The following is a 13260-nucleotide window of genomic DNA, read 5'->3' as shown; positions in this document are numbered from 1 at the left end:
GGATATGGTGAGAGAACTGTTTATGATACAGGTTGATGAGCCCATATTATGTATTAGAGAGGAAAGTGTGGCCGCGTCCCAAATGGCAACCTATTTTCTATGGGCCCTGGTCAAAAGTGGCCCACTACAAAGGGTATAGGATGCCATTTGGGATTCTACAGCCTGTATGGGAGACAGGATGATGGTATTGTGTGGGATGAGGGTCATGCTGCAGGTCTTAGGGTCAAATCCTGTTACGAGTAAGAGGGATGAAGGTTTTAGTGTTTTTTTCAGGGCCTAGTATTCAGTCATGGCAATGAGTTTAGTGGGAACATCAGTTCTCATCATGTGTGTATGTGAGAACGGAAAGTGTAAGTTTGTGGCTTTACCCCAAATGGTACTCTGTTCCCTATGCAGTGCACTACTTTGACCAGAGCCCTGGTCAAAACGAGTGCGCTATATAGGGAATAGGTTGCCATTTGTGACAAACACGTGTGTGTTGAACAGGACCCAGATTACCGCCCCACTCTTTTTTTTGCTAATGCCCTCTGAGCTAAAGCCACTTAAACCCAGAAGGTTACAGGACCAACAGTCTTTTCCTCCCTCTTTCTTTGAATGTGTCCCAAATGGCACCTTATTCCCTGTATAGTGCAGGCCCCATAAGGCCCTGGTCAAAAGTAGTGCACTACATAGGGTATAGGTTGCCATTTGGGATGCACACCTTTTCTCCCCAAAAAACACTTGTCTGTCTTTTTTTCCTGCTGACTCTTCTCTCACCCCTCCCTCTCCCCCGCTCTCTCCAGGGAGCTTGTGGTTTTTGAAAGGTTTCTCAATGTTCCTAATCCTTCCATCTCTTTGTCGGGGAAAAAATATATCCGCATGAAACTCAAGAAGAGCCCAAAAGGAGCTAGGTTAGGTGTGTGACTGTGTGTGTGAGGTTATAACAAATGTGTGCACCTTTGTTTCACTGGTGTACATCACAAGGCATAATGGATCTGTTCAAAACTTTTAATTTGGATAGAATGTAACTGGGTCGTTCCTCCAATTTGGTGCTTTTGAGAAGTGTAACTTTGTTAAAAAAAATAATAATAATAATTTAATTTTAACATTGTCATAAAATGCATTTATTTAACCAGGCGAGTCAGTTAAAAACAAATTCTTATTTACAATGACAGCCTACCCCGGCCAAACCCAGACGATGCTGGGCCAATTGTGCGTCGCCCTATGGGCCTCCCAATCACGGCCGGTTGTGATACAGCCTGGAATCAAACCAGGGTATGTAGTGTACTGAAATGCAAAGCCTTAGACCGCTGCGCCACTCGGGAGCTCATGTTCATAAACAACATTTTCCCCATCTCAAGAGTTTAAATAAAGAAATAAATATAGTAAGTGCCAAATAAAGTAACAGGATTGACAATCTCTTAAATCAGCCATACATCCCCTTGTGACAGCGTGATTGGAACCAAGGTTGTGTGCAACAGAGTGGAAATGTAATGCAAGCTCCACAAAACATTTTAATTTAACAGTTCTATCTATGGGTAATAGGGTTGACGACAGTGGAGGCTGCTGAAGGGAGAACAGCTCATAAGAATGGCCGGAACGGAGCAAATGGAATGGCATGAAACGCCTGGAAACCATGTGTTTGATATATTTGATACCATTTGACTGATTCCACTCCAGTCATTACCACGAGCCCGTTCTCCCCAATTAAAGGTGCCCCCAGCCTCCTGTGGTTGAGGTCATGCTCGACCTGCTCGGTTTTCCACCACAAAATGGCAAAAAAAGAGTAGAACCGGCTCACCTGATTTTACTATTAGATTTTCAATGTTTGTTTTGAAAAGAATATTTAAAAAGGAATAGTTTCACCATATAAAAAAAAAATAGCTCAGTTCACGTAACAGGGTTGACGTTAAAATGAGGTACAGACGTAAATGAATCACTAATCACATGAAATAAATCAAATCTTCAGAAATCACTTTGTCAAATCCAAGAAAATAACCAGGGCTTTACAATGATGGTGAAACTTGGATACATTTTGGGGGTAAGTGGGTTAAAAGCTTCCTAGAAGTGACACAGGGACATGCCAAAATGCAGAATTTTTGCACTTTAACAAGCAAGCCTTTTCATGTAAAAAAAAAAAAATCAGATTTATTGAATTCTCAATATTGTCTATTGTAAAGGGCACTTCATTTAAAGGGATTCTCTGGTACTTGTTTATACTTTTTAGCCAGTAGTTCTGAAAGCAGCACTCACGCGCCAAAAGTGGTCCCTGAAAATTGCGCAACACCTCATTGCTCTCTCTCGCTCTCAGCTCTGCTGTGTGTGCATCATGCTAGCTGTCACTCATATGGCGAGGGGCAGAAGCTCATTGGTTGAACTCGAATTGCTCGGGGGCTGGCCCACATGGGGGAATTGGTGCAGCACAGCTTCCAGAAAAAGTTGCTTTCAAGCTAGGGATTTTGTGGCTAATTGAGGTAAAACAATAATTCTGCTCATAGATTTTGCATGTTTATAAACTGGGTGGTTCAAGCTCTGAATTCTGATTGGCTGACAGCCATGGTATATCAGAACATTTATTTTTTTACTCTAATTACGTTGGTAACCAGTTTGTAATCGCGTTGTGTCGTGCTTAAGAACAGCCCTTAGCCGTGGTATATTCGCCATATACCACACACCCCCCAGGCCCTATTGCTTAAATGAACTACTCTGACACATCCAGCCCAAAGCTGGAAGTTTAAATAAATATATACTTAGATGCCAAAGTTCCAGAGCAAGTCTAAAATAAATAAGTATTTTAAAAATAAAAATTGGTGCACAATTTCTATTCAAAATATCAACGGGACTCAAAAGGCACTCATTTTGTGAAATGACACTAATTATAACAACCTGTGAAAGTGTTCGAGTATCTGGACTACTCACCGCTAAGTAGTTGTTTTGTCTCATGTTTGGTTTTGATTATTGTAAACTGTCTTTTAAAAAGCAATAACAAAAATACAAAACAGCCTAAAAAGCATTCAGATATTTTCATACGTCTTTATTGTGTGTAAACAAACTCTGAAGAGCACATCAGCCAGGTACTTGATCATTGGTATCATTAACATGATCAATATTGTACATAAATATCATGATTAAAACATGATCATCATAATAAATAACATGACATTTTAAAATAACTCACTGCTACTGTAACAGTTCTGTTAAGCAGGGTAACCATCTCAAAGAGCTGTGTGTGTGTGTAGAATGATGCAATTAATGTGGTTTGTGGTTAAATGTTTGTCTAAGTAAATGAGGTTTGTGTGTGCGATTTAACATTGACACAGTCCATGGGTTAGTAGGTCATCAAATCAGTGTAACAACTTTCCAGATTCCATTAAAAAGGGTTGCAAAAATAACCCCATTGAATCAACTAAACAGTTCTCCAAGAATCAGTCATGTAGTGTTATGCACGAGTTCAACAGAATATCTGCTTAGTAATAATTACTCACATGAACAACATATGTACAATTCATTAAAACAGAAACGAACATATCTGTAATTTTAAAAAACATATTAACTACCATATTCAGAACCACAGACGAGTTAGTGTTATCGTGTTAGTTTGACTGTTTGAATATGCAGGAAGTGTATTCCCTTCACTGACCGTTTACTCTCACCCTGACAGCATCCCAAAATGGTACCCTACTCCCTATTTAGTGCACTACTTTTGCCCAGAGCCATATACGGGCTCTGGACAAAAGGAGTGCTCTGTATAGGGAGTAGGGTGCCATTTGGGACGCACCCCCCCCAACCTGAAGTGCACTACAACAGCCACTCCGAGGCACAGGGTCTACAACACCCGCGGCCTGCCTCTGTCATCAAGGACTCATTTTGACCATGGGAGGGTAGATTTTGCCTGACGACTCAGCCCCAATTTAATTCCGCTGCTCTATGGATCTATACATCAGTCTGAACCTGCCATCCTCGTCATTTGTGCCGGTGTCAAAATGACGTGATTCATATCAGGCCCGACTCATCGGTTTCTGGGACCAATCAGAACAGTCAAAATGTTGACACAGTTTCAAAGGGTCAGGGAGGAAAGCAAATCCCGACTCATTGTGGAGAAGAAACGTTAGATGGGTAGCCAGGAAAAGATGTACTGTAGTTCGACCATAGCTGGGTAGTGGGCACACTTGGCCCAAAGCCTGTTTAACATGGGCAGCACCACTGAGGTCATTCATCATTTTGAGGCTCTATAGTACAGTGTACATCTATGGGTTACACTGACAGCTTTCATCTAAGCTATTAGCTGTGTGTGTGTAAGAGAGAAGGGCTGTGTGTGTCCAGTCAGATTGAACAACCTCATCTCAAGCTCTCTCTCTAACTGGGCTCCCAAGTGGCGCAGCTAAGTCTAAGGCACTGCATCTCAGTGCAAGAGGCGCCACTACAGTCCTTGGTTCAAATCCAGGCTGTATCACAGCCGTCAGCGATTGGTAGTCCCATAGGGCGGCGCACAATTGGCCCAGTGTCATCCGGGTTTGGCCGGGGTAGGCGGTCATTGGAAATAAGATTTTGTTCTTAACTGGACTTGCCTAGTTAAATAAAAGGTTAAATACAAAATAAATAAAACTGCTTTTAAGGCTTCCAAGCTACTTTGGATCAAAGACTGACAGTCCCACAGATTATGCACCATGACGGGCAAGGGATGGTAACTTGGGTGACGTTCACCTTGCACTGGCCTCATTTGCCTTTCTAAACTGCTTCAAGGGTTTACCAAAACAAATAAATGATGTAAAATGCCCCAAAAACCAGAACATGAAATCAGTGTTGAAGTAGCCGTCTTTTCCGAGGGTCGTGTCATAACTTAAGACTTTCTTCCACGGAGCCAAGCCATGATAGGGCCCGAGTGATGATTAAAAACAGGGAAGGGACAGTAGTCGAACATGTTAAAACTAATTGAACTAGTAATGCAGCAGTCACGCTACTGCTCCTTCGGGAGTAGGTAAATGTTTTTCATTATCCAGTTCGGAAACACATTGAACAGACTAAAGGGAAGGAGGGGGAAAACTTTGTTTTAATTTCCGGTTTAAATAAATATTATTTTAAAAGCCCCCCCCCCACTCCTGCAGGTCTCCTCTCCCCTGTTTGTGTGGTTTTGGGGTGAAGTTTCCCACTAGGTACACATCTAGGAGATCAGCTTCCCTTCCCCCAATCTTAACCATTTAGAGAGGGAAATGCGAAACTGACCCAAGATCAGCATCTAGGGGCAACTTCAACCTACATGTGTGTGTGTCTATGTGAAGTTCTGTAGGGGCTCACTAACACGCATGCAGGCCCAGTACAGAGCCCGGCCCAGGGTAAGGAGTACCAGCAGGATCAGCACAGCCCAGGAAGCATAGATACCCCCATAGTCTTGGGCCTTCACCCACGTACCAGCCTACAGAGAGAGAAAGAAAGAGAGCATGTAACATTTGTATTTTTGTGTTTAGTGGTGAGATGGGTCCCACAGACACAGAACAGAGGGAGAGAGAACACTTAACAAGGGTTTTTCCTGCCTCATGAAGGGGCTTAGGCGGTGGGGACATGGCAGTGTTTGACACAGCTACGATATGGGTTTGTCAAGTAATGTAATGTAATGTAGAGTGGACAGTGTGGAGGGTGTACTCACCACCAGCCCAGCAGTGGAGATGCTGAAAAGCAAGCATAGTAGAAAACACCACAAGCTCCGCCTTCGAGGGTACCTCTGACCAATAGAGGAGCTGCATGTCGAAGGGTGTGGTAAAAGAGAGGGAAAAATGGACCGTAAACATTAAATAGAAAGGGTCATTTTCCTGGAGAAAAATTGTCCGACTTGCTTCGGCTGTCCAAAATAACTTCATAGGTTTAAACAGTTGCTGAAGCAAGTCATACTAATAACAGGTTGTGTAAGAGTAACAGCTCAGACTTGAGAAGTTGCACACAAGTCAGTAAGGAGCTTATCCTGATGCCTAATGCTACAGGCTAATGGTACAGTCATCCAGCCACAACTAGGAGCATGTCCTCCGATATAACGTGCCACCAGCCACCACTGGAGAACATAATTTTTTTGCATATTGTATAATCCCGTTTAAAACGACTCCTCTGTATTGACTGGGTACTGTGTGGACAGATAGAAACTCACACTTTCTTGCAATGTGGGCACCTGGCGAGTGTCCTGTCAGTAAACTCTGTCCACTGAAACACATTACAAGACACTCATGTCAATATGATAAGAGTATACATCCCAATTGGCACCTTATTGCCTAAACAGTGCACTACTTTTGACCAGAGCCGTATGGGTTCTACTCAAAAGTAGTGCACTAAATAGGGAGTAGGCTACCATTTTGGATGCTGTCAGGGTGAGAGGAAACAGTCAATGAAGAGAATACATACACACTACCTGCATATTCAAACACACTCAATCTAACCATATAACATTTACTTGTCTGTGGTTTTAAATGTGGTAATAGTTTGTTTTAATTAATTGTACAGACACTCACTGGCCAGTTTATTAGGTACACCACCCGTTCACGAAAATGGATCGCTCCCACAGACAGTGAGTCTGTGGGAGCGACAAAATTGTGCGACAAACAAACATTCCAGTCAGCGGCAGTACCGTGGGCGAAAGCAGCTCGTTGATGAGGTCGAAGGAGAACGGCAAGAATCGCGCAAGCCAACAGGCGGGCCATAAACAAATGATAATGCAGTACAACAGCAGTGTGCAGAACGGCATCTCGGAATGCACAACTCGTTGATCCTTGTTACGGATGGGCTACTGCAGCAGACAACCACACCGGGTTCCACTCCCATCAGCTAAAAACAAGAAGTGGCTCCAGTGGGCACGAAATCACCAACACTGGACAATTGAGGAGTGGAAAAAACATTGAATGGTCCGGCAAATCACGGTTCCGGTTGCGTCATGCTGATGGCAAAGTCAGGATTTGGCGTAAGCAACAGCAGTCCGTGGTACCATCCTGCCTGGTGTCAAAGGTACAGGCTGGTGGCGTACCGCTGTCCAATCTGCAGCAACTGCGCTGCAATACCATCGCGGCAGCTTGGACCAACATCCCTGTGGAGTGTTTCCGACTTGTAGAATCCATGCCCAAAGAATTCAGGCTGTCCTGGAGGCAAATAAACTGGCCGGTGTATTTGTTGTTCATGTAAGAGTCAATAATACTAACCAGATTGTTGCACTCGTGTGCATAACACTTAAATGATTGATTCTTGGAGAACTTGTATTATTGTTTTGTTGATTTAATAGGGTTATATTTGCAACCCTTTCTTATTTGAACTGGAATCTGGAAAGATTTTACACTTATTTGATTACCTAATAACCCAATAAGCCTTTGGACACTGGATAATGTTTCCAAATCTTAACCACAAACACACACCTCATTTACCTATAGACACAATCAAACATTTGGGCCCTGGTGCCCTTTTGGCTAGAATAAGGTTATATTTGGGATGCAGCCTACTGTATATGATAGCTGTGAGGGAAGGGTCTTACCAAGAAAGTGTTGCTGCAGTGTCCACAGGAGACCCGAGCTCCGGCCGGCTGGGGGTCAGGGCTGGCTGGACCAGGGTGGACCGGACCCAGGTTTATTATCCTCTTACTGGGGGGAACACGACCACATAGCTCACTGATCAGTCTACAAGTCAGTATTCCTAGATTTAAATGCAACAGAGCGTCACCATACCCGTCAACTAAAATGTTTACTTTGAAGTCATTTTAGCAGATGCTCTTTTCCAGAGTCACAGTTCGTGCATTCATGTTTAGGAAAACAACCTTGCATCACAAGTAGACCCTTATTCGAAATAGCTGCTATCAGCAGAATCAGTGCCAGGATGGCAAAACAGCAACCACATAACTCACCGTTCAGTCTACAAGTCAGTATTCTTAGCTAGGTTTAAATGCTACAGAGCGTAAGTTCCATACAAGTCACCTAACTTATCCATGCACCGGGTTAGCCTAATACAGCCCTTAAAGGAAAACTCTACCCAGAAACTATCTTTTGATGTTTATTTCACAAAAGTCCATTATTGATATAGTCCCAAAATGTTTTGCATGTCAGCCATCAAGTTTGCAAGATATATAACTTTCAAAATACAGAAATACAGCCGGTACGAGCCTCATATGATGCAAAAAAAATACATCATACAGGCAGAATTTCTGTAGTTTGAAAGTTATATATCTTCACAACTTAGTTACACAGGAATACACCTGTTGTAATTAATGTCCATCATAGTCCTAGTTTACAGTAATCGTTACTTGTACAGTTGAAGTCGAAGTTTACATACACTTAGGTTGGAGTCATAGACTCGTTTTTCAACAACTCCACAAATTTCTTGTTAAACTATTGTTTTGGCAAATCGGTTAGGACATCCACTTTGTGCATGACACAAGTCATTTTTGCAACAATTGTTTACAGACAGATTATTTCACTATCACAATTCCAGTGGGTCAGAAGTTTACATACACCAAGTTGACTGTGCCTTTAAACAGCTTGGCAAATTCCTGAAAATTATGTCATGGCTTCAGAAGCTTCTGATAGGCTAATTGACTTCAATTGGAGGTGTACATGTGGATGTATTTCAAGGCCTACCTTCCAACTCAGTGCCTCTTTGCTTGACATCATGGGAAAATCAAAAGAAATCAGCCAAGACCTCAGGGGAAAAAAAATTGTAGACCTCCAGAAGTCTGGTTCATCCTTGGAAGCAATTTCCAAACGCCTGAAGGTACCACGTTCATCTGTACAAACAATAGTACGCAAGTTTAAACACCATGGGACCACGCAGCCGTCATACCGCTCAGGAAGGAGACACGTTCTGTCTACTAGAGATGAACGTACTTTGGTGTTAAAAGTGCAAATCAATCCCAGAACAACAGCAAAGGACCTTGTGAAGATGCTGGAGGAAACAAGTACAAAAGTATCTATATCCACAGTAAAACGAGTCCTATATCGACATAACCTGAAAGGCCGCTCAGCAAGGAAGAAGCCACTGCTCCAAAACCGACATAAAAAACACAGACTATGGTTTGCAACTGCACATGGGGACAAAGATCGTACTTTTTGGAGAAATGTCCTCTGGTCTCATGAAACAAAAATACAACTGTTTGGCCATAATGATCATCATTATGTTTGGAGGAAGAAGGGGGAGGCTTGCAAGCCGAAGAACACCATCCCAACCGTGAAGGACGGGGGTGGCAGCATCATGCTGTGGGGGTGCTTTGCTGCAGGAGGGACTGGTGCACTTCACAAAATAGATGGCATCATAAGGATGGAAAATTATGTGGATATATTGAAGCAACATCTCAAGACATCAGTCAGGAAGTTAAAGCTTGGTCGTAAATGGGTATTCCAAATGGACAATGACCCCAAGCATACTTCAAAGTTGTGGCAAAATGCCTTAAGGACAACAAAGTCAAGGTATTGGAGTGGCCATCACAAAGCCCTAACCTCAATCCCATAGAAAATTTGTGGGCAGAAGTGAAAAAGCGTGTGCGAGCAAGGAGGCCTAAAAACCTGACTCAGTTACACCAGCTCTGTCAGGAGGAATGGGCCACAATTCACCCAGCTTATTGTGGGAAGCTTGTGGAAGGCTACCCGAAACGTTTGACCCAAGTTAAACAATTTAAAGGCAATGCTACCAAATACTAATTGAGTGTATGTAAACTTCTGACCCACTGGGAATGTGATGAAATAAATCACTCTTTACCATTATTCTGACATTTCACATTCTTAAAATAAAGTGGTGATCCTAACTGACCTAAGACAGGGAATTTTTACTAGGATTAAATGTCAGGAATTGTGAAACTGAGTGTAAATGTATTTTGTTAAGGTGTATGTAAACTTCCGACTTCAACTGTATGTATGTATGTATGTATATATATATGTATATATGTATATATGTATATATGTATATATGTATATATGTATATATGTATATATGTATATATATATATGTATATATGTATATATATATATGTATATATATATATATATATATATATATATATATATATATATATATATATATATATATATGCCCTGAGACACTGTCTTGACTGAAGTAGCATCTGCTGCTGCCATGTAATGTTTTATGAAGGGAGGGAATCATTTTTCATATAACCGTTTTTGTCCGTCTCCCTCCGTCTTTGATTATGTGGCTACATCCCAAATGGCAGCCTATTTCCCTATAGTGTATTACTTAATTCCCTATATAGTGCACTATAACCAGGGCCCATCTGGTCAAAAGTAGTGCACTAAATAGTAAATATGGTGCCAATTGGGATGCATCCAGTCTGTCTTTCACACACTCCTTCTCACTCAACCCTCTTCCCTGCCCCTTACCAGTAGGGCCGGGGACAGGCGATCCTCTGGGAGGTAACTTTGCAGATGAGCAGACAGTTACAGGGGCAGCGGACATACTTCTTCCCTGCTGGCGCATTCTTGATGGGCTACAGAGGGAGAGAGACAAAAGGAGGAGGGACACAGAAAGGTGAACAAGTTCAATTCCATTTCAAATAAATCCGTTAGCAACGGCGCTGGTCCCATGAATCTGTTTATTTTCAAAAAGCTTCCACATGGAATTATAACTTGTCCTAACCTTTTATCTTAAACCTAGGGTCAATTCAGGAAGTCAACTGAATTTCCACATCCAAGTTCTCATAGAGAAGCAATGAGGGAAATTCAAATGTCAGATTACTTCCGGAATTGAAATTAACCCTGACATGCAGGTTTATGTGGTAGGTCACCCACCCAGCCTGCCCACTGTATACAACTTGTATGACTATAGATGTGATGACACTACAGATAGATATGTGTCACCCACCGTAGCCTCGTTGCAGACCCCACACTTGACCACATGCTGGTGGATCTTCCCCTCCACGCTGATGAGGCTCTGACACACTCTACAGCTGATGCCTGGTGCGCTGCCACTCTCTGGGGAGGTGAGGGGGGAGTACGGAGGAGGGTCCTCCCCCATAAGTACTGAGGGCTGGGTGGGGCTGGGGAAGGGAGGAAAGCCTGAAATGCGGAGAGGGGGTTTGGGGGGGGGGTGAACATGACCGTTTGTCATTTAGCAGACAATCTTTTCAGAGTGATTTACAATCAGTGCATTCAACTAAGGTAGGAAAAACAACCACATATTAGTCATCGCAAGTAAAACATTCTTCAACAAAGCCCTGATTTTGCTGACAGTTGCCATTAGTTGCCATGGCACCCTAGTAGCAGCCTAAGCACAGAGCTCCTCTATACATTTGTACATATTTAGTTATTTTTAATTGCTTTTTTTTCATCAGTCCTTTTGTTTTTGATAACAGTGAGTTTTTATTGCATATATCTGACCTTTTAGCGCCACCGATTTGCAGATTGACTGACATAATAATACAGATGGAGTAAGTAGTGCACTAAACCATGAAAGGGTTACACGGAAAGTACTATTCTGTTTTTGTACCTTTTAAATGAGGATTAACAAGAATGAGATTTGAGTCTTGAGTTCCAACAAAAAAGGAGCTTAATAAAAGGGCTGCAGGGGCTTATCTGTGTGTGTGTAGTACTATTATCGCGGAAATATGCAATTACCACTGTAATATTTCTAAAACACAAGAATTTAAGGTATTATGATGTGAACAAACACCTGTGTTACAGCAACTCATGCCACTGTTCTGATATTTCCGTACAGTAGCCCCTCCCCAGAAAACAGTAATTGGTCGACGTCTTATCTTGCAGTAATTATAAGCTTATTGAATGGCCCGAAGCGGTGCCAATCAAATCAGGTGCTTCGGCACACGCCTCAAACGAGATTAGCACACTAGCTAGTTAGCGTGAACATACTGGCGGTATATCTTCAAATGGTGATACAAATATTAGACATTTTTTCTTCTTCTGTAGGCCACTATAACATAACTTGCAATATCATAACACGTGGATCATCAGGTTATGGTAAATTGCATATTCTGTATTGAGAAATAGATTATAGCGACGCTAGCTAGTTAGAAATCTTGCTGCAACTAGCTAGCTAGCTCCATGCACACAACTCAACAGTGTTTATGTTTTGTTAGTTACATCCGTTTAACTATGATGCCTAAACGATAAATGCATAAAATGCCATAAGGTTATAGAGAAATATTGCCAGCCAACTAAGTTAACTAACCGGCATGCTTGCATCAACCGCTAGCTGGCTAGCAACCACAATATATTCCCAAAATAATTAGTGCAGACACAACATCGTCGTTACTATGTTTTTTACCAAATACGCGATGTTCATGTTCCTAGCTAGACAGCAACTTGTGCTCTTGGCTATCTGGAAATCATAAGAACCGATGAGTTGTTAGCTAGCTAACCAGTCGACTGCCTTGGCTAGGTTGGAGAACATCCATGACATGTATACTCACTTTGTGGCTTATTTGGTAAACCATAAGGAGCCGAGCCAGGTGACACTCCGCCGTTACCACCCCCAAGACCACCATCTCCGAGATCTGCCAGTAGCGGGGACCTCTCGCCGTCCGCCATACCGAAAGCAAGGCGTGGGAGTAGTGGGACTGTGCAAAGCGATGATATGGAGCCGTTGCGTCTGGGATTGTGCCGGGAAAGTAACGTATGCGTCACATGATCATGAGTTCGCTACTGCGACTCTGTCGGACCAAGTACTCCCTCACAATAATTGATCAACACAGCCTACGGCCACAACTACCTTATAATAAAACAATTTTGAATAATAACAAACAATAATTGTAAGCTATAGCAAAGAGGGTGTTGGTAAATGGAGCACAATGAGAACAAACCACAAATACGCGAGTGTAACACAGGTTGAATAATTGTATTTCTTGAAATGCAAACAATATTCCATGTAACAGACCAAATGTGTTCCATGAACAGAGTCGAGACTTTATAATGAAAACCATGGAACTCTAATCCATAGTGGCAGTAATGGCAATACCCATCTTTTCTGCTTCATAACAGAAGATGGAAGCGCTGCACTCACCTGGTCACATTCCTACCTACTCCTCTCAACTCAAGCCTGTTACATGCATTGGTAACAAACGCCTGCATATTTAGGCCAAGCACAGGTGCAAAGTCCTTTGTTGGAAATGCAGAACACGTGTGGTAGTGCAGTTTGTATAATATTGGGTATTTCACCATAACTTGCTGGGTCATTCATTGCAGGTTGCTTTGATCCATGAAGCGGTTCATGGGCAGAGTGACCTCCAGCCCCTGTCTTTCACTGTAGAACAGGGCTTTTCCCTCCTGCCTGTGTACTGGGTGCGGAAGTTGTATGCCCAGT

At 42.5% G+C, this 13260-nt stretch overlaps 1 protein-coding gene across 1 annotated transcript; it reads right to left on the bottom strand.

Moving 5' to 3' along the window:
• Positions 1–2998: 2998 nt before the first annotated feature.
• LOC129824455 (type I phosphatidylinositol 4,5-bisphosphate 4-phosphatase-A) lies at positions 2999–13033 on the bottom strand. Its single transcript, XM_055884140.1, has 8 exons — positions 12961–13033; positions 12371–12549; positions 10807–11000; positions 10326–10432; positions 7481–7586; positions 6116–6168; positions 5624–5714; positions 2999–5392 (listed from the first exon to the last, which is right to left on the bottom strand). The coding sequence occupies exons 1-8, from the start codon at positions 13026–13028 to the stop codon at positions 5249–5251; spliced, it is 942 nt and encodes a 313-aa protein (XP_055740115.1). The 5' UTR covers positions 13029–13033; the 3' UTR covers positions 2999–5248.
• Between the last annotated feature and the right edge of the window lie 227 nt (positions 13034–13260).

Source organism: Salvelinus fontinalis, chromosome 26, assembly GCF_029448725.1.
Source record: "Salvelinus fontinalis isolate EN_2023a chromosome 26, ASM2944872v1, whole genome shotgun sequence".
NCBI lineage: Eukaryota > Metazoa > Chordata > Actinopteri > Salmoniformes > Salmonidae > Salvelinus > Salvelinus fontinalis.
Note: the sequence above shows the minus strand (reverse complement) of the source record. Positions and strands in the feature narration are given on the sequence as shown.

Coding starts and splice junctions, on each gene's coding strand:
- LOC129824455 (XM_055884140.1), bottom strand. CDS start 13,028: ATGCAGGCGTTTGTTACCAATGCATGTAACAGGCTTGAGTTGAGAGGA. Junction 11,001..12,370: donor TTTACCAAATAAGCCACAAA/GTGAGTATACAT, acceptor TCCGCATTTCAG/GCTTTCCTCCCTTCCCCAGC. Junction 10,433..10,806: donor GGGTCTGCAACGAGGCTACG/GTGGGTGACACA, acceptor CTCCCTCTGTAG/CCCATCAAGAATGCGCCAGC.